Source organism: Telmatherina bonti (genome assembly GCF_933228915.1).
Source record: "Telmatherina bonti genome assembly, chromosome: 19".
Classification (NCBI taxonomy): domain Eukaryota; kingdom Metazoa; phylum Chordata; class Actinopteri; order Atheriniformes; family Telmatherinidae; genus Telmatherina; species Telmatherina bonti.
The window spans coordinates 21,389,813-21,411,054 of NC_136617.1; the positions used below are offsets into that span (position 1 = coordinate 21,389,813).

The window sequence follows — 21,242 nt, forward strand, 5'->3', positions numbered from 1 at the left end:
AAGAAAATGCCGGCACTTGTCTGGGTGGAGGGGTTTTTTTTGGACAGTGATGTGAGGAGGGTGTGCACAGCCTTAGCCACACTATGAAGTGTGTGTGAGGTGTGTGTATTTGTTTTGGGATACATCTTTAAGAAGAGGGGGAACCCCGGTACCACACCCTCCCAAGAAGTATGAGGCGACTTATCTGCCAGCGGATCTGTGACTGTGAGTGCAGGGATGGACGGGTGTGCTTGTGTGTCTGTCGGCACCGTGTAAATGTCAATTCATGACATGATGGAGATGTCTTTACATGTCCACTTAACATTTACTGATCTAGACACAGTTGGCTTTCCCTTAAGACCAGAAATCTCGTTTTTGCATGCACTTTGTGCATGCCTGTCACTGATTTTTGCAGGCTGACTGTGTGTGTATGTATGTATGTAGCTGAGTTGATGTATGAGTCAATGTGTAGGGTGGTGGCTTTGGTGCATTTCTCCATAGCTGGTTGTCAGAGCGACCACAGCGCAACTGTATTCCTATGCCAACAGTTTGAGCTCCACATTCGAGATGCGTGTATGAGTGTGTTTCCTCATATATTGTGCACATCATTGTTGCAAATGTGTGTCAAGTTTCATTGCTAGCTATCAAGCTTGTAGGATTTCTGTTAGCATGCACAAATAGGATTTGGGCTCTGAGGTGTTCTGTGGGCCCTTGGTTCAGTGTTTGGACATCTTGATCAATTTGATGTGTTTGGACTTCAGAAAATATCCTATTTTTGTTTCGGTTTGCTTTTTTCTTTCTCCTTAACAAGTGGAGTGTTTAATTGTTATTGATTTAGTAATTCCTGACGTAGCTGTCTGTTATCTGCATCTCTTTGGGCTTTACTTTTCGTCATTACTTTTTCTGTATCATGCATTATCTTCTAACGGCTTGCAAGTCTTTTCACGCCCAATATTAAAGGGAGTAAACAAAAGAAAAAAATGTGCCACTCTGACGATTTTTTTCCTGCTTTCTAACAAAAGATCTGCAGCTTTGCACTGTATTATTGTTTTCTACACTAATATTTGCCCCAACCTTGGGCATAGTATGATTTAGATAATGACTCTCTGTTCTTTCCTGCACAGATCGGAGTTTTGATGATGACGACAGTGTGGATGGACGCTCTTCCTCAGGCCAGGCTACCTTCAGAGTTCCCAAAGTTCCCAAAAAACCCGCAGAATCCTCCGCTTCACGCAGGCCCAGCGCCACTGGCGGCAAGCTAGGTGCTTAATGATGTTTACACTCACACTGAACAAATACACATTTTATCCAGATGAGAATGAAACTGTGGATGTTTATGTTTTGATTCATATTCAACAGAATGTTTGTTTAAGATTATTTCTTGTCTTTTCATTCAAACATTTTATTGCCGTCCTTCAGATATCTGTCCTTGAACTCAAATCTTTTTTATTCGGCTCATGCATGCAGATTTCCTGTTTAAATATAACCCTTTAAACCCAAGTTGCTCACAGAACCTATTGTTGCTGGTCTCTGTTCCTACTTTAAGCTTATTATGCAGCAATAAAGATATAAGTACATCCCTTTTCCCCTGTTTTTATAATGACTTCAGAATGACTAGAGTTCTTATCAAATGCAGACAGTCTGTTCACCCCACAGTCCAGACCAACAGGCTTCCCTTGGATGTTTTTATAAATCTGACTAACTTCAATCTGATACTTGCTATTACTTTTACATCTGTTGTCGAGCCCTGAAATAGTTAATCGTCCTTGCTTTTTCCTCATCCTCTCTTTCAAATGCCCCTCTTGTGGAAGCTAGTCGGTATATGTGCTTCCTCTTCAGAGGTATTGATTTTCCCGGGCTACTTAATGTTGGAAGAAAGCTGCGTTACCACAAACCTGTAGCCCATTCTTGCCGTTTTATATGTGTCAGCAATGTCACTCACAGACACATGAGGTTGTAAGTGTAAGTGTTTTAACAAGCAAGCTATTGGAGCGTATTGCAGTGTAGGTCAGAAACACAAGCTGGTGATGTCTTGTCACTTGGATCATTACGCTGTTTTTGATTGTGGAGCGAATGTGACAGGCTAAAAAAAGACCACACCGGTTATTTTTTTATATATTTTTTTACACTCAGCTTTGAAAATTTTGCCATTTTAACATCCACTGAGATGAATAAAGGAGACATGTTCTGACTTTGGCCACAGATGTTCTCGGACTTGCTCCAAAAACTCTTACCTCGAAATTAATCAATTTTTAAAAAAAAAAAGAAAAAAGACTGCGCTAACTTTGGTAACACTTAAAGGAAGCATTGATGCATTGTATTGAATTGTGGGTCACCCATGCTTAGAAAATGCTTGCAGCTTTACTCACCAGTCACTATAGTTACAACTATGTAGGTCTAGTATATGTAGATGAGTGAACAGACCAAAATATAGTAGAAGAAAAAGAAAAAACCTTTTTTTTATTGTAGGTGGTGCAACGAAATTGGAAGTGCAAGCCTTCCCAGTGCTAAAAAAGAAATAAGTAAATAGAAGAATAAATAAAAGCAATACAAACAACATAAGAGATGCAGCATTTCCAGCATTTTCAGCATTACCTCTTAGTTGTACTGCTCTGCATTTAGCAAAGAAGCTATTATTCAACCTGTTTGTTTTTGTTTCCATTGGCCCTTTCCATCAGACATGCATTAATGGATGAAAAAGATGTGGCTGTGGATATGCCTAAAAGTGCAAAAATCTTCAAATTTTCTATCATTCTGTGTGCTTTTGAGGATTTTGTGTGTGTGTGTGTGTGTGTGTGTGTGTGTGTGTGTGTGTGTGTGTGTGTGTGTGTGTGTCTCCATTTGTATTTAGATAACAGTACATCCATACAATCTGGCAGATGTTTCAGTTTATTTATCAGAAATGTGCCATACAGAGAAGATAAAAAGCTGCTTCTGGAAAGATCGGGTTGCTCAATGTTATTTCAATAAAAGTTCTCCCGTGTGAATGGTCTACACAGTATTATCGTTTTCTTTCATATGCCTGATATAGGAGCTTGTTTACACAAGTAAGAGTTACTTCATTGACACTTTTACTGCTCACTGTGCACCGTGGACCTTCTTGCTTCATCAGTCTGTAGTAAAAATGATGGAAATGATGTGCTGTTAAGCTGTCGTGATTAGACCACCACCACATTGGTACATGAGAGTTCCTGAGGACAGTGCCTGCAGCAAACAAGCAGCAGGCTACATCGATGTTCTTAAACTCTCTGCAGGTGTGTAGAGTTTTGACATGACATGTCTTTTTGCCACAGACTGAAATGGAACCCAACCCAAGAGAAAAGGAGGAAAGACTAGATCTTTATTGACATTTTTTTCTACCTAGATGTCTTCCTCCTTATCTTTAGCTATTGTTTAGCCTGATCTTTGTCTGTGCATGTCATATGCCCAGCTTGTGTCACTCTTCATGTATTATCTTCTTGGATTACGCTCAGATCCTACTTGCGTCGTCTCTTTTCCTACCTTTCCTTTTTCTTCTTTCTTTATAAAGACTATCCCACCTCTCTCTGCTTTCCCAATTAGGATTGGTAGGAGGTGTGGCTTCTAACCTCCCCAGAGACATGTGATTGGCATACTCATTACTACCAGGAAGTCCATTAGAAACACTATCTGCTTCAGCAAGACCTCAGCAATCCTAGGGATATTATGTTTAATCATGCATGTATTCAGTAGATAAACTATGCCATTATACAGATATAATCATATTTCACACTTTTTAACGAGACATTGATTGCTGAATTATTTGCAAACCAACAATAAGCTCAGTTCTTTCCCATAAGATAATAAGTAAAGAAATTAAGTTGTGAAATTAATTACTCATCTCATAGAGCTCAGTATCACAGCATCTCTGCTAATAAAGACAAAAACACTGAAGCTTTCAAATCCTGAATCTCTGACAACTGGGCTATGAGCTGTCAGCTGCTTTCATACAACTTCTCTTTTCACGTAAGTGTTGTTTAATGTGATGCACGTGTAGTATATTGTTGGAAAGCAACAAAACTTGTGGTTTTATTAATGCAAAGCGTTTTATGATATAATAAGAGCAACAGCACAAAATATAATGCAACTCCTCTATAAAACTGGTTGGTAATCCAGGATTACCAAACAAACATATAAACATGTAATGGTACCTGACAGGTTGCTTGTCAGCATGCCGGGTTCTGTGGGAAGTTTCTATGATGCTGTTCAGACTGCTAAACAAATGTACATAAATGTGACCTGAGCAATGGGATCTGAATCCGTACTGGAATCACAACTGTATTTACAGCCGCCCGCCTCCGATTGACTTGATCAGATGTGTGTTAGTGCAAGGTCTGAGCAGCCTGTTGAAGTTGCTTGTTGTAGCCTCAGACTTGTGGACGCATGCCGGTTCGAATTAGGGTTGATCAGCTCTGGATTTGAAAATCAGGTTTAACGAAATGGTATGAAAGCACACACACTCAGTTTCCTGTTTTCTTTTCAGTGTCCAAGGAAAGCGCTGGAGCAGTAGATGAAGAGGATTTCATTAAAGCCTTTACAGATGTCCCTACTGTCCAGGTACAGTACATACATGTGCATAAATGTGACTAATCACACAGTCATCCCATTTTATATATATGCACAATGTGCTGTCATGTCAGACTTTTTTCCCTTCAATTCTTCATCAATGCTCTGTCCTCTCTCCTACAGATTTACTCAACAAGAGATCTTGAGGACAACCTTAACAAGATCCGCGAGATCTGCTCTGATGACAAACACGACTGGGACCAGAGAGCCAACGCTGTCAGTAGATTCTGTCCCAGCAGTCCATTAATTACATTTCCAACCTGAAAGTTGTTTTTCTGGCATTGCATAAATGGCTCAACTTTTTGTCATATTTGCTTTTGTGTTGATTTTACAGCTGAAGAAAATTCGCTCATTGTTGGTAGCAGGCGCCGCCAGTTATGACTGTTTTTACCAGCACTTAAGGCTACTAGATGGAGCCTTCAAACTGTCTGCAAAAGACCTACGCTCACAAGTGGTCAGAGAGGCCTGTATCACTGTGGCGTGAGTGTTGATCACAGATGCACACATTACCTAGAGAAGATTTGAGAAAAAATACACTAACACACACCCAAAAAGCTTACATATTGTAGAAGGTTGCATTAGATATATAGTTTTTCACACTGCCAGTATATGTCAGGGATGTGGGAATTTTTTTTCACTGCACTTCTGCCTGGTCTAACAGTAAGTTCAGGTTGTGGACATCACAAGCACTTAACTTGTGTAAATGTTTAACATATCTTTAATGTGTATTTATTGGTGTTTTCATGCAGCCACCTCTCATCAGTACTGGGGAATAAATTTGACCATGGAGCAGAGGCCATAGTCCCTGTCCTTTTCAACCTCATCCCCAACTGTGCCAAAGTCATGGCCACCTCTGGTGTCTCAGCCATCCGTATCATTATTCGGGTGAGTCTTATCAATATTATAAATATTCTTTCTACTTCAAGCCCTGCTGTTTTTACTCAGTGTTACTAATTCTCTGCACAGCACACCCATGTGCCCAGGCTCATCCCCCTTATAACCAGTAATTGCACATCCAAGTCTGTGGCTGTTAGAAGGTGAGATGATGTGACTTTTATATCACAGTGATAAAAGCCTTTTGCAGTAATTACGTGTCAAGCAGACGAGAGTTGTACAATCATAAAAGTACTATGATGATAGTGTTGATACTGTTTTTGGTGCTAATGAAAATAACAAAATAAATGTGGTCTGCAGGCGCTGTTATGATTTCTTGGACCTTCTGCTGCAGGAATGGCAAACCCACTCTTTAGAAAGGTGAGGACTTCTCTGAGTTAAACTTCTTTCTTCTTTGGTCTCAGTAATGGAAAAAAGCCACAGAGTATCATGTTTCTTTACAAATGATACAGTATGTGTAACACACGCTTTGTGACATTTTGTGATTCTTCTTTGATTCCGTGTCTCAGGCATACTGCAGTTCTGGTTGAGAGCATCAAAAAGGGAATTCGAGATGCCGACTCAGAGGCCAGAGTAGAGGCCCGCAAGTAAGACACACATACACACACAGGCATTTCTGTAAATTACATTATGTGAAAGGCACACCATGTAACCTCCTCCGTTTTCGGCTATGTGACCCTATATTCTTCTGTTCTAAGCATCTTTTTCATCTACTTTTTTAGTCATTTGTTCTCCTTTGCTGTGTCTTGTGTTTCTCACCTCTGCCTGTCTCTTTCAGAGCCTACTGGGGACTGAGGAACCACTTTCCAGCAGAGGCTGATGCTCTTTACAACTCTTTGGAGTCTTCCTACCAGAGGACACTCCAGTCCTGTCTAAAGAGCTCTGGCAGTGTGGCTTCACTTCCCCAGAGTGACCGTTCCTCATCTTCCTCTCAAGAGAGCCTCAAGTAATGAATGAACACTCATCCCTGCTCCTCCATTGTTCACTTTAGACCTCTCAACTTGTTTAAACATGACATTTAATGCTTCAGTATGAAGATTTAAATGATTTTAGATTTTAGATTGATACTTTTTAGAACCCCATGTTTTGTCATATTTCTTCTGCTACATGGGTCATGTGTTAGAGAAACCAAATTTCTGCAATTCATCCACTTGTTTATAAAACTGAAAGAAACTAATTCTGTGAAATCAATCAGAGCATTACATTGTCAATGAAACCCCAATATTTGGATCTGCTTGTCTGTATTTGGTTTTAGTGTCAAACTTTACACTTTAACAAGGAAAAAAGACAATCAAAAAATATATTTGCATTACGCTTATTGATGTGTGGTACAGAAAATTTGGGGTAATATTTTGAGTAACAGTCTAATACGCATTTTAAATAAATGAATATTTTTTATTGTAAGTATTTCAGCCCTTCATGACTCTGAATCATGACAAATTTATTCATTCATTGATATCTGTGCATCCCAAATCATTTTTGTCATAGAAATGGTTTTAGTTATATTGAAGGGGGGAAATTGATTGTAAAATGTAGTATGCACTGTTACAGACAGAGACCTTTATCAGTATTTAGGTTGTGCTTTCCTTGGTTGGACAATATAAAAACAGTATATAGTATACAGCATATAGTGACACATTTGATTTTGGCCAATAATGACCAATGAAATCATTTCTGAAAAAGTTTACAACTGAAGCCAAGAATAAAACAGAGTGCTGACTAAAATGGTTGCAAATGCCACAGTAAGGCTGTTTTGGGTAAAAGTATTTATAATAAAGCAAATATTTATTAGTAGATTTTAGGAATTTATTAGTAGAACTGAATTGTCATTTAGTGAATTAAGTCACAATAACGCAGTAAATTATGAAGGTGGAGAAAGTTTTATTTAAAAGAAAACTACATAGATTCACGATCAGATTTTTTTTTTAAACCAGGGCTGTTCAAAGTTTGTCCACTTTCCTGCAAGTTTTACATGTTTACTGCTCCAACGCACCAAAACCATATCAGTGACTCGTTAGCATGTTTTGGCAAAACTTGACAAGATGTTGAAGAAATCCATTTAACTCATTTGCTGCCAAGGACGTCTTTTGCACCTTTGAAGTTTTTGTATATGGAAAGCCGATTTGACTGGGTGCACGTCAAAACGTTTGCAACATGCACTCCCCCAAACGCACACCCAACATATTGTGAATGCGCTCCTAGTGCGCACCCCGAAGACGCCCCAATGCCCGCACCAGACCAAATCAGCCCCTCACACATTCCACAGTCCCAAAAGATAAGCCGAAATGTTTCAATATGGTTTGGACTCTCTGCTACAACAATGCACCCTTGATGTTATTTAGTTGATTTGACTCAGGTGTGTTGAGGCAGGGAGACATCTAAAACCTGCAGGACTGCAGCCCAACTTTAGACAGGCCTGAAGAAGGTTTAGTGACTGTAACTTTCAGTTTTCTGAATTAATTTTCCCTCATAATTAAGTTACCGGGCGCCACAAAATTTCTTTCATTTTAATTTTTCTAAATTTTTGGGGGGAATGCGTGTGTGTTCTGACCTACTTTTCCTCCTTGTTTATCAGTCGGCCTCTGTCTTCCAAGTGGTCTGCAGCTCCAGGACGAGGTGAGTCAAGCACACCCTGACGGCTGATATACACACACAAACAAGCTATTTCAACATATAATCATCTGCTTTAATGACACACACACACACACACACACACACTCAGATAATGTCAGCTCCTACAAAATCATTTTCCCATCATTCTCATTTACATCTTCTTGTGTCCAGCCCTGAGCAGTCACATCTTGTTGTGTTTTTGTTACTGCACACGTGTGCATACACATGCTTTATATGTGTGTGTTTGTTGTGTTTTTCTGTGTTGTATTGTGTGTTTGTAGTATGATGCCTGCATGTGTTTTGTGATGTGTTTATATTACTGTATATGTATATCCCATCACGTCCCCTCCCTTTTCCAACACACTCCTCCTATCCCATCAGTCCCTGCCAGTTCAAAAAAGGCTGGGGTGTCGTCGGTCTCCCTGCAGCGTTCCCGTAGTGACGTGGATGTAAATGCAGCAGCAGTTGCTAAACAGCGCCACGTCGGACAGACCAGGGGAGCGGGTCATCTGCCCCCTGGCTCCTACTATTCTCTGGGTAAGGGCCCTGTCAGGAAAGTTAGATGCTTAATCAGACTGGGCAGATACTGGTCAGCATGTGGTCAGTAGGGGATAAAGCAGGCAGATGGAGACTCCTCGTCAGGAGTTCTCAGATCAGTACAGAGTGTGCTTTTAGTGTTTCTAAGTTGCAGGAAGATGTAAATAATCCTCGATGAAAACTCACCTCATTTACAAAGCAGTCTGCAAGGATGGACCTACACACTCACACTCAGTGCTTGTACTGCCTCTCTCCTCTCCTCCCCTGCAGCCTGCTGTTCCACCTGTTCTGGATATTCTCCGTGCATGTTCTGTGGATGAATATTGTGCTACCTGTTACTTTGTGTCTGTTTCGGTGTTGATTCCTCCACCTGCATGGTTCGCAGTTGAATAGATGTTATGTTACTAATTCACACTGTGCTCCTTTCTTCTCTTGTTTCTCTTCTCTCTGGCTTTTCTCTGGCTCACTCTTGTTTACCCTTTTTGTATTTTCATTTACTTGTTGACGCTCTGTTCACTATCCTCTTTTTATTTAAATTAACTAATTATTTTATTTTCTGTGGCTCCTATTCCTCTTTGTATCTTTTCTTTTTTTTTTTTCCTCCAACCTTTTTTCCTGTCTTTGCTACTAAAGATGATGCCTCTGATAAAACGGATGGTAAGATCATCTCACTCTGCTTCTGGTCTTTCCTATTCCCGTTCGTTCACGCCATCCCTGTCCCATGTAAACGCATTGTGTGGCCACAGCGCCCCCTGCTGTCAGCCATATATTCATTTATACCACAGTGCTGCTCATCACATAACGAATCAGATATTAACACAATTTAAAAATCATCCTCAGCTTTACCATTCACAGCCCTTGATTTCTTGTAAAAATGCTCTGCGTTGGAGTGTTTACACTTATATTAAACTCAGGAAGTTATATAAGGACGCTCAGGATGTGATGTTTTATAGAAAATTTCCTACATTTTGTATGCAGCATAGTAGATGAAATGTAAAATTTACTGCATCCTCCTTCTTTATCTGTCTATAGGAACCAGGTCAGACAATGGTAAGAGTGTTGTTAGGTGCCTACTTGTATGCTTGTTTTATCGACGCTCTAGCTGGAAAACTAGCTAGTGTAGCTGTGTCATTTGAAATTTTTGCCTTTTAAAGATCAAGCTTCTTGATCAATGGTGGCAGTTGTGATCATACAGTATTGTCATAGAGAAATTACTGTATTTCAACATGCTTCAGCTAATGCTTTAATGATCTTGGCTGCTTTTTGCATTGGAGCTAACAAGTTGGTGGGCAATTACTTAACTAGTAAATTCTTTTTTGCGTAATTAACCATGAAATGAATCTGCATTTTAATCAAAATAATACATGCATCCACTGTTGAACGCTGCAAATGGCTTTTAATGTAATCAAAATCTTTACATGGTTAGAGAGCATTGTGTTGACATCAATTTCAGATTTTCAGTTTTCTTTCTTGATCTGCTCCACTCAAGCATCCCTGCTGTTTTTAGTTGTGTCTGCATCTGGCCGTTTAGCAGCTTCCAGCAGTTGTCGCTTTTCATCAGCTATACTTCCTCTTAGTTGCTTGGCTTCATTCAGTTTTAGACAGTTTGTGGATGGATGTGTCACCACAAGAAAAAGATCTCTTTCTTGTGTTTTATGATTGATCATTGACTTGCACGCAGGCCGTGTTCGTGCCAAGCAGCCCCTGTCTACAGCCAGTAGCATGTCGAGCCAGGTGGACTCACGAGGACGCAGCCGCACCAAGATGGTCTCCCAGTCACAACGTAAGTGCCTTCTCATTTCAGCCAATCAGAGCATGATTTACACCCAGCACATCTACATGTTTACCAACAGCATTACAGGCAAATACACACTCCAATAAAGTAGTGTGTGCAGATTTGTTGGGGTCTTTGTGGGTTTTTTCAGGGTGTTATTGTGGAGTTTCTGAACTTGTTGCCGTCATGGTAACAATGAGCTCCGTGTAAATGTTTTTGTGCCTTCAGGTTCCGACGAATCCGATTGCACACCAGGTATTCTGTCTTTTTGTCAGAGTGTGCTTGTGTTTTGTGTACCACAGTGGGAATAGTGACCCACCTGCTATTGCTCTCATTCTGATCAAGGTGTTTTGTGTAACAACAAGTGAGTGTGTGTTTTTTCTCTGCATGCTGTGTCTCATCACTAAGAGTGTTGTGGTGGGCAGTTTTTCTGCTCCTCCAGCTTAACTCTGGCTGCTGTTCAGGATTTTAAAGTTACCTCAGTGTAAAAAGAAAACATAAGCCTCAGAGCTGGTTCTAACGTTGGCGCACATGACACAGTGTGAGTGGAACTGCTCTCCAAGACTACTTACTGTACTACCAAGTAGTCTTGGCTCACAAGTCGGTGCACCAGTCAGTGCTGGACATATACTCAAGGGCTCATGCAAGTTCTCTGATCAGAGGTTGGAAGTCCAAATCTCAAGACAAGAGATTATACAGATGACAAGAAATTAAAAATTAGAAAGATTGCCAGATGTGTGAGAGGGTGTGTGACATTTTTTTTTACATATTCTTTTTTTTTTTTTAAGATGTTCTTTTCTCCATTGTGAAAAGGCTTTGGTTTTTACATATGCTGTACCAGTCGTCCCAACATGCACTGCTTTCCCAGTTGGATCCATTGTTTGTGTCCTTGGTGCTATTACTTCGTGTACTTTTAATAATTGATTTTTGTCAACTAAGTGCTTCAGCTTTGCCTTCATTCTTGATATGAACCACCAGGATGCAGTCCCATCATACTCATCCATCCATGACGCTTGCGCTAACCCATAATTCATCTTAATCTGCTGTTCCTTCCCCCCTCCTCACCTCTGCTTCCCCCCCCCCTCCTCTCAACCAATGGGCTTTTTGCCACAGGATCTCAATCTGCTAACCCTGTTGGTGGTAAGATTACAGCGCTACTTATTTCTACCCCCTCCAGCTCTCTTTAGTTGTTAGCCATACCGCCTTTTTGTTCCCCAAACTTTCCTCTTTTCACGTGCACGCAGAAGGTACACTCAAAGCTCCGCCCACTGTGGCCCAGGCATGCTAGGATTTGTAATCACAGACTCTTTACATGGCTGCCCAGTGATCACGCAAAACACTCCTGGCGCACTGCTTTGGAAGTGCCACTACTTTGTCTGCCTGGCTTTTGCTCAGAGTTTTAAAGGTCTTTTTTTGCTCTTAAAGTATAAATTAAGGTTGTCTGTCTATGTTGTAGCTTGCTTGGTGTCACAAGTTTCATTCTGCTTCATGTTTTACAAGCAATTTGAAAAATAAACATTTTTGTTTGTCCAAATGCTTTATTCAAATTTCAGAATTTATATTGTTGCCTGCAAATAAATTGAAGAATAAAAAATATAGAATTTGCAGGTGTTAGTGAAAAAAAAAACTTATTTGCTTCTGTTTATCGTTATTTGTATTATTGCATTAATATATTCCCTTTGAGTATCTCAACACTTCTTCTCTGATTCTAATGTTTTTCATTTAGCCGTGTGCTGCTAGGCGCTAGTAGATACATGTCTCTTGTGTAATGAGTGTGTGTGTTATCGTGTGGATTTAGATAAGTTTAGTCAATCACTTAGGTTTAGTCTAGTCTGTTATTAGATTGTCAGTCATGAAGAAATGCGTATTAGCTTCATGTGTCGCACTGGAACTCCCTCCCCAAACATCTTGTTTCACAACAAATTTCCAGCACTGCAGAGCAGCTGTGTGTCTTCAGGATAGAGACACTCTGTGTGCTTTGCATTTGGAGACAGGATCCCAGGGACAGAAATATAAGATTAAGAATCTGCAACATTTATGTTTGGTTAAAAAATATTTATGGTATTTAGGTGTTTTTAAAACACCAGAACTGCTTGTTAATTTGAAATAAAGATGTCCAGTTTTTCCTTTTCTTTTGCATTTTTTGTGAAAGGTTTTGTTCTAATTTATTACTTCTGAAGTTGTCTCATTGTTGATTTAGCTTTCCCAGCCCCAGGAATCCTCTTTCCAATAAGACCAAATACTGCAATATTTGCCAGAATACTTAATATCATGTTGATAGCGATAGGTGTTTGGATTGCACATATATGTGTAAAGACATCTGCTTTTGTGTAACATCTTCATTGCTTCCCTTTGCTTCATTGAGAAGACTCTGACTCTTTACTCTTTATTTTTCTCTTTCTCTGAACCCTTGAAGCTGGCAGTCGAAGCGGCTCCCCTGGTCGTGTGCTGACAACAACAGCTCTGAGCACCATGAGTACTGGAGCACACAGGGTGCTTGCTGGAGCCACTGGGGATGGGCACAGACGCAGCCGCATCCCTCGCAGCCAGGGTTGCTCCAGAGACTCTTCACCTACTCGCCTGTCTGTTGGTAAGTTTATTATATTAACCTCCCCCTGTCTCAGTTGTAGCTCGTGAAGCAAATATAGGAAGTAGACAACCCAAGACCATGAGTTTCGCATGCAGCTTTATCATTTTCTCTGATGTGGAAAAATAAGTTGCACATTTCCACTCTGAAAGTATTCACACAGGGAAAATGATGCATCAATAACTGTTTTATAATCACATGGTGGCTATCTGAATTGTAATTGGCCTAAAGATTCCCAGCCACACCCCATTGCACACATGTTATTATCATAGACCGTATATGAAAGTTGAATGGAGCCTTCGGCAGTAAAAAGTGAAGCCTATGCAGAAGTGCATAAAACTGCAGTTCCCCCTTCATCCACTAGGGGCTGGCTGCAAAACAGAGCAAATCCCTATAGACTCCCATGTTAAAAAGGCCAACTTCACAACAGAAATAAACATGTTTACAGCCTGGTTCAAAAATCCATTTTCAGTTTATAGGTCAGGTTTACCTTCATGACAGCTGTGGGGGGAGTGAATTTTTTTCTAACTTGCCCGTTTAAAAATAATTTAATCTCAAAGTTCAGCATATTTAGGGGCGTGTCCTTTTGATTGACAGGTACCAATCTCCCGCTTCAAGTCAGAAGAACGTAGAACAACCGTGGCTTTTAGCAGGTTGACAGTGTGATTTAGCTTTAGCCCGCTTACCTTCGTTAGCTGTTAAGCTGTTCTTATCTCCGGGTTAGCTCAGTTAGCTACAGAAAGCTCAGAGTTCGCTCGATGTCAATCATCCACCATGACGCTCACACACCTCCCCTCTCAGTTTTACCTCTTTACCCATATATGTATTTCCCGGGCGAGATGACATGTATGCCCCTACCAAGATAGTGATGGTAGGAACCGCCCACCGAGGTTCAATTCAGCTCTTCAGAAACCTATGGGTGACATCACAGAGGCTCCGTCCATCTCTTTATACAGTCTATGGTTATTATCCTTAATTAGCCCGGATCTCAATTCAGCTCATTTTTTCTCCTGATCCTTGTTTCTTCTCTTCCTCCTGCCCCTGCTTCCTCTGTCCTCTAGCTCCTTCTAGCATTAGTTCCATCTACAATGGTGCAAGCAGAGGAGGTAAGGCTCCAGCATTGATCGGACCACCTCAGTCCTTAGATCCTCATCATCACTTTCTCTCTCCATCTTAAAATCGTCCTTCTGCTCCTCATTCTGTATCTTTATCCATTACAACAAAATCTGTCTCTCCCATCATTCCGGCTCATCCATCAGGTTCGCTGCCTTGGCTTCATAGATCCCGTCTTATTGTCTGACATGATGGCTGCGTTGCTGTGGTGATGGGTGCTAATGATCAGCAGATGTCTATAAATTATGGGCATATGGTTTCCCTCTCTGTACTAACTCGTTAATGTTTGTTGAAAAACAAACCCTCTCAGGATGAGTGAAACTTCGCCACTTTGTAGCCCTTTGATTGACCTTGAATAACCCTTGGATTGCTGAAAATATGCTGATCCTGAACAAAGCAATGAACACGAGTTGATTGCAGTACTCCTCCCCTCACTCTCCATCTTGACTCCTAATTGGACCTCGAATGGCTTTCTTTTCTATTCTTTGTGTTTGTATGCGCGAAAGAGAGACAATGAGCAGGTGTGTTTTTATGAATATCAGATGGTTGAGTTCTGCAGGCTTCTGATCCTGATGGTTGCATCTCATCTTAACCCAAACAGCAATTCAGCTTATGCAACAACAGAACAGAAAGTACAATTACAACCATTTTGCAAACTTTATTTTAAATTAATCTTTAGTTAATTAAAAGGTATTGGCTGCCTCTCGCTTTTAGTTGTCCAAAATTGAACATGTGCTTATAAACACTGACAGTATAACAATTACCAAATTTATTCCAAGGCAAAAATATTATATTTCAGTGGTGATGTGAAGATTTACTGCTTTTTCATTTGGCCCTCTAGTCAAACAAAAGAAGCAGATCTGAAAAAGGAAGAATGGGATATTTCTCTTGTTGTCATTTGGACAACAATATGTTTTAAGACAAGTTAATATGAATCGGGTGATGACACAAAATTAGTAGATTGGTAAAAGTTGCAGTCTTGATCTTGGTTCTCTCAGGTGTTTTGCTTTAATTGAAAGTGAAGAAGTGAACTAAATGATTTGAGATGTTCCCTCAGGGCCAGTATACCTGCGCGCTCACATTTTTTTCCCCAGTTTCTGTCAGTTTGTCCATTTTACCTGTTGTTCATGTTTTTATCCATGTGTTTCTTCCTTTGGACTCTCTCACTGCTCACCTTTGTCTTTTTTTTTTTTTTTTTCTTTTGGGTTTTTGTTTTTTGTAATCTTATGTCCTTTTGTATTCTTACAACCACTTTCCTTCCTACCACTTTTTCTCTGTTTCTCCTGGTCTCCTTTCCCTTTTCCCTTGTTCTGCGATGTGCGGTTATTACCTGGGTGGCATTAGCTCGAGGCAGTCGTATCCCTCGACCCAGTATGAGTCAGGGCTGCAGCAGAGAGGCCAGCAGAGAGAGCAGCCGGGACACCAGCCCCGTACGCTCCTTCACACCTCTTGGTGAGTAGCCGTAGTGGACAGAAACCGAGGAGGGATGAGTAGGACATCAGAGGAGAGTCTGTATTGAAGCTTTTCTTTTAGTTACGTTCTGCTTTTTACTGTTTTTTTTTTTTTTTTCCTTCTTAGGTGTCATTTAATACAATAGCTTGTAAATTACTCAAGTAGAAACATATTCACTCGCATGGGTTTACATGTTTTCAGCCTTTCTTTCTCTCGTCTTGCTAAACAGTCAGTTTTAGGTTTCGACACATCGTCTTGTGCTTGCGTGCGTGTATGTATGTGTGTGTGTGTGTGAATGTTAAAATGTGTGTGTGTTTTTTAATCTTGATTACAGCAACCCGGAGTTACTCTCGCTCCACCGGAGCTCTTCACACACCTGATGCTTTTGGGGCTGCAGGTGAAGGCTGAGTACATCTATTTCTCCGTACCTCACCCACCCACCCACTTAGCTTCGATTTTGTTTTTATTTTCCGCTTACTTTTGTTTTTGTTCTTTTCAGAACAAGTCATCCACTCCTTTATGTTGCCAGTCTGTTTCTTTTCTTGTCCACCAGCCTCAGTTTCGTTCAGTTTTCTTTCTTTTTTATTGCTCTCTGCCAGGATGTTGAACCTTCAGATGGAATCGCATGCTTCCTTCAGCTGCCAGTTCATAACCATTCTGCTGGTTTTATTTTGTTTGGATTCTTTTGTTTTAGCTCTGCATCTTGTCTGCAGGGACAACAACATGTTGTGTTTTATGTCTTACTTTTTCCCCAAGGTTTCAACTATATTGTCATCTAACAAGTCATCCCATCAACTTACAGGATTATTTCTTGACTAAATGTGTGTGTCTGTGTGTGATTTGCATATGGTTAGACATTGGATCATGGTTAGATCATGGTTACCATGGTAAAGTCATGATTAGAATGAGATACTGATGAGTCAACTGTGGGAAGAATGTCAACTTATTGAGTTTGGAGTTTTTGTATGTTTGAATCTTTCATGCAGAATTTTTATGAACATGTTTTTTCTGCTTTGCTTCCGTCCACCTTTCCACTCTTTGCAACTGTCTCAATCTGCAGGATCAAGTTTAGGCATCAGTCAGTCTAGCCGTCTCTCTTCTTCTGTCAGTGCCATGAGGGTCCTGAACACTGGCTCAGATGTGGAGGAGGCTCTCGCAGATGCACTGGTATGAAAGCCTCCAAATCTTGACACAAAAACATGAAGAGTTGTCACCACATGCAGCTCACATCTACTAGAGTGTTTGTGTGTTAACTAAACCCTGGTTCTACCTCTGTTTAACGCTGTCAGCTGTTGGGAGACATGAGATCCAAGGTCAGCTTCTTCTCCTGCCTCTTACCTGTGTGGTGTGTGTTTAGGTGTGCTTGTGTTCTACTAGGTAGTGCTAGTGCATGCTGTTGTTTTTGGTCTGTTTTCCCAGTCTCTTTTCTCACAGGTTTGACGCATCTGTTGTTTTTACCCCGCAGAAAAAGCCTGCACGGCGGCGGTATGAGAACTACGGCATGTATTCCGATGACGACGCCAACAGTGATGCATCCAGTGCCTGTTCAGAGAGATCCTACAGCTCCAGGAACGGAGGAGCCATCCCCACTTACATGAGGCAAACAGAAGATGTTGCTGAGGTTAGCAGCATGAGAAGATTACTCTTTAAGCACCTTATGTAAAAGATACTAGAGAAAATGTGCTTCATCTTTTCTTTTGTTTAGGCAACTTTTTCTTATGTCTTAAATTCTTTCGATTTTTCACAGACATTTAAGAATTTGCTTGATATATCAAGTTTATATGCAGTGGTTGGACTTTAAATTCATATTTCAACATTTTGAGGTCATAATTGTGATACAATTGAGTGATATTAGGATTACAATTCATGATAAACACTTCAATCTGCAGGAAATGTGTGTAGTTAGTGCAGGAAGCTGGTCTTGAACATTTAAGCAGCTTGATATTTTTTCAAGTTAGTGGGACATGATTATTAAGATTAACATTTTTAACTTCCCTGGTGCTCATGCGGAAGACCTAACATGAAAACTCGTTTTCATGTTGTTGCTTGCCTTTATTTGGGGGTTATTTTCAGGTGCTTAACCGCTGTGCCAGTGCAAACTGGTCTGAGAGGAAAGAGGGATTATTGGGCCTACAGGCACTTCTCAAGAACCAGCGCACCCTCAGGTCAGTCACTGAACATGTGATTGTGTTTTTAAACGATGGACTGATGGTGGATTTTCATCTAACTGGCTGTTTTCTCTCCAGTCGGGTAGAGCTAAAGAGACTGTGTGAAATCTTCACCAGAATGTTTGCGGACCCTCACAGTAAGGTATGAATGCATGCAGCACAACACAGACACACACAGCACACAATATCATGGCACAAAGCTCATTAATCACCCACTTTTGATTTAACCTTGGTTTCACTTGCTTTGTTTATCCCACCATCCTTCACTGTACCGGATTCTGCCAAAACATGGACATTTTTGTAGCTCTTTAATGCGCACATACACACGTGTACTTTGCCAATCACAGTGTTTTTTGGAGTTGTTTAAATTGATGTAAAGAAAAAGATGGGATAAACGGGTAATAAAATCTATTCTTAAATGTACATACGTGGATATAAACCTTCAAACATAAACACAGGCATGCAAAGTGTGCAATGCACTGTTTTCTAACAGCATGCCACACTTTACTGTGTATGAACTCACTCTGTTCGCTCTTCTGTGCGATGGCTCTTCCTCTCCGTTAAGCAGCCAACCCACTGGCTGCGCTCTTTAAGTTCATTGCCCCCCTTCCCCATTTCCCTCCCTATCTACAGTCTGAAGCGACAACACTGACCACACACACAATCTGATGCTCTTAGAAGCACACATCTGGGCTGCCAGCTCTTCTCTCTGACTAACCAGCTCTGGTTCGCCCTTCCTAACACCGCCACTTTTCTTTCGGCGTGATGAGTGCTCCGTTGACTCGCACATGGTGTAAGGTGTGTGAGCCTCTTCCCTTCCACTCGTTTGACGTTTGACGATTTGATGAATTTCAGCGAGACTCCGGCAGGGTGTACGGCACGGCAGAATCCGGTATAAGCTCAGCCTCCTTCAAGGTACCGCATCCCACCATGGATCTCTCTCGTGCTTCCATCTGTCTGCTCTTATTTCTCCTTTTTCATCTCCCATGTTCAGTTCAGTTGTTTCCCTTGTTTGCACAAAGCACTTTTAACAGATTTCAATCAAGATATGATTAATATTTCTTTGAAGATTTGAAATAGTTTTGCGTTCATTATGTCACAAGAAAATATTATGGGTGAAGTGTCATACAGGAAGTTCAAGCTTTGCTAACAGATATGTGTCTCTTTTTCCCCCATGCCACCCCACTCTGGAACTCTCTGTAGAGAGTAAGTTGGTGTTGTTGTGTTTAAATTATGTGTTTGAATGAAAATCTGCTTCATTAATCAGGCTGGCTAATCAGTTACCAAGGCAACTACATAACACTCACTAACCTGCCTCATGTAATGTTGCCTAGAACTCCACTGTCCTTCTAAAATCAACTAGTGGCATGTAGAGATGGTCACCACACAGCCTAACTGGTGCTAATTTTCATCCAGTCAGCACCTTAATGTGGTTGTTTTCTAATCTTTATTGTAATTTGGGGTGATTTAAACTTATTTGGTGACTGGGAATGAAGATGGGCTGCTGCGATAATAAATAAAACTAATTGCATCCTGGGAACTTATGCTGTTTGCACTTTATTCCAACTCATCCAGTAATACTGGAAATTAAACAAATACTCTATGCATGCATTTGTGCGTGTGTGTGTGTGTATGAAGCGTGATGAAAGTTAATGATGCAAGTTTCTGTGTGTAACATAATATATGTGTGTGTTTAGGTGTTCAGTATGTTCCTGGAGACTCTGGTAGATTTCATTGTGGTTCACAAGGACGACCTGCTGGACTGGTTATTTGTCCTGCTAACACAACTGCTGAAGAAGATGGGAGCAGACCTGCTGGGCTCCGTACAGGCCAAAGTTCAGAGAGCTCTGGACGTCACAAGGTAGGTGTTAACTTGACATTGACACAGAGGGACACGGGAAACAAAGGGATTGTTTTGTACTTGTACTTTTACACATCCTTTGATAAAAGGGTCTGAAAAAAAGTCCACAAGTTGCTCAGTTTAATAAGTAACTCACCCAGCAGCCTTGTTTCCTGTGTGTATTGATCCAGGTATTTGGGAGATAGTGTAACATAGGTGTGTGTGAAAGAAGTTAAATAAAAAAAAACATCACAGTTTAACATCAGAAAATAAATAATCTGACCAGTGGAAAAATATTTTGGATTTTCTGTTTTGCTTAATATTAGATTTGTTCACAAACACTTAATTTGAGAAGTGTTCATGAACTCTTTGCATGATTTCTAGAGGAGACTCATGCGCGTTTTTAATGTAGTGCTGCCTGACGGCCCAAAGATCATGAGCTTTCGATTTTAACCTTCAGCTTTTCCTCAATGCTCAGAGATTCCTCAAAGTCTTCTAAGCCTCTGGATGACTTCAGGTTCCTCTAAGTCTTTGCAGTTTTACTTTTAGGAATAATTTTCCGAAATTTTAGACATAGTTTGTCACGGTCTGTGATCGTCCACCTGTCTTTCCTGAGAGAAACTTCCTCTTTGAAATTTTCCCTTTATACCCAGTCATGTTGCTCACCTGTTGCCACTTAGCCCGATTAGTTGTCAAATGCTCCTCCATTTTTGTTATTTTGGTTAATCACTTTTCCTGCATTTTGTTTGCCTGTTTCAAGTCTTTTGAAATCTTTTGCTGATTGTTGAATTTAAAAAAAGCTAATAATTTCCCTGAAGTGGTCAAATGTCTCTGTGTCAACATGTGATATGTTGTTTATGTTTCATTTTGAATCAAATAAGGGTTTGGGGAGATTACAAAATCATTGCATTCTGTTTTTAATTACATTTTACACTGCATCCCAACTTTTTGGGAACTGGCTTTGTAAAAGAACATTAGTAATTATCTGAAAACTTTGAGGTCATAACTTGGGAACATCAGCCTGAATGAAATCATAGTAAAATGTCATGCCCCCATCTATGGCTGACACTTATGTTTCTGTATATTAGACCTTTAAAAAGAAATCCGCAGTAATTCTTTGGAGCCATGAAGGGCCAAAATAGTGTGCAGAGCAGCTGTTGTAGTTATAATATAAACTTAACTTGACCCATGAAGTAACACCTGGGGAAAAGCCTTGTATTTCTGTTGTCATTTATGCATTTGTATGAAATACTGCGCCTCATATGTTCTTTCAGAGAGTCTTTCCCCAATGATCTCCAGTTCACTATTCTGATGAGGTTCACTGTGGACCAGACACAGACACCCAACCTTAAGGTAATACTTTATCCAGTATGTTTTTGACTGTGTGTGAGAGTGACTGACTTGAAAGGAAGCATGGACATGCAGCTTTAAATTGAGGGATGCTGTAACCATGGTTGCTGCTGGACATTATACCCAGTACTGGCTGCACGTTACAAAGCCCCGACTCTGGCTGGACAGCAAGTGAACGTGCCACTCAAAACCTGCAAGCTTTCCTCCTCAAGGTCTTTATCCATCCTCACAACCCTCACTCATCTTTAACTTCTTTTCACTTTCTCTGCTGCTCCCCTCCTTACTCCTTACCTTTTTATTTTCCTGATGCTCTTTTTCCTCCAAACTCTATTGCGTGATATTTAACCCCTC

The 21,242-nt window shown here is 40.6% G+C and overlaps 1 protein-coding gene across 1 annotated transcript in view; it reads left to right on the top strand.

Annotated features, from left to right (window-relative positions):
• clasp2 (cytoplasmic linker associated protein 2) overlaps positions 1–21,242 on the top strand; it is a 57,826-nt gene that overhangs the window by 26,921 nt on the left and 9,663 nt on the right. Inside the window, exons 8-32 of the mRNA XM_079258868.1 lie at positions 1,104–1,241; positions 4,481–4,554; positions 4,687–4,779; positions 4,898–5,043; positions 5,313–5,448; positions 5,530–5,600; positions 5,758–5,817; positions 5,967–6,044; positions 6,236–6,403; positions 8,033–8,073; positions 8,452–8,607; positions 10,289–10,390; positions 10,610–10,636; positions 12,798–12,971; positions 14,030–14,074; positions 15,426–15,533; positions 15,868–15,930; positions 16,594–16,700; positions 16,823–16,846; positions 16,999–17,154; positions 17,607–17,698; positions 17,780–17,843; positions 18,557–18,616; positions 19,399–19,562; positions 20,816–20,894. Of these exons, the coding sequence (XP_079114994.1) occupies positions 1,104–1,241; positions 4,481–4,554; positions 4,687–4,779; positions 4,898–5,043; positions 5,313–5,448; positions 5,530–5,600; positions 5,758–5,817; positions 5,967–6,044; positions 6,236–6,403; positions 8,033–8,073; positions 8,452–8,607; positions 10,289–10,390; positions 10,610–10,636; positions 12,798–12,971; positions 14,030–14,074; positions 15,426–15,533; positions 15,868–15,930; positions 16,594–16,700; positions 16,823–16,846; positions 16,999–17,154; positions 17,607–17,698; positions 17,780–17,843; positions 18,557–18,616; positions 19,399–19,562; positions 20,816–20,894 (2,426 nt within the window). The remainder of the gene's footprint in view (positions 1–1,103; positions 1,242–4,480; positions 4,555–4,686; positions 4,780–4,897; positions 5,044–5,312; positions 5,449–5,529; positions 5,601–5,757; positions 5,818–5,966; positions 6,045–6,235; positions 6,404–8,032; positions 8,074–8,451; positions 8,608–10,288; positions 10,391–10,609; positions 10,637–12,797; positions 12,972–14,029; positions 14,075–15,425; positions 15,534–15,867; positions 15,931–16,593; positions 16,701–16,822; positions 16,847–16,998; positions 17,155–17,606; positions 17,699–17,779; positions 17,844–18,556; positions 18,617–19,398; positions 19,563–20,815; positions 20,895–21,242) is intronic.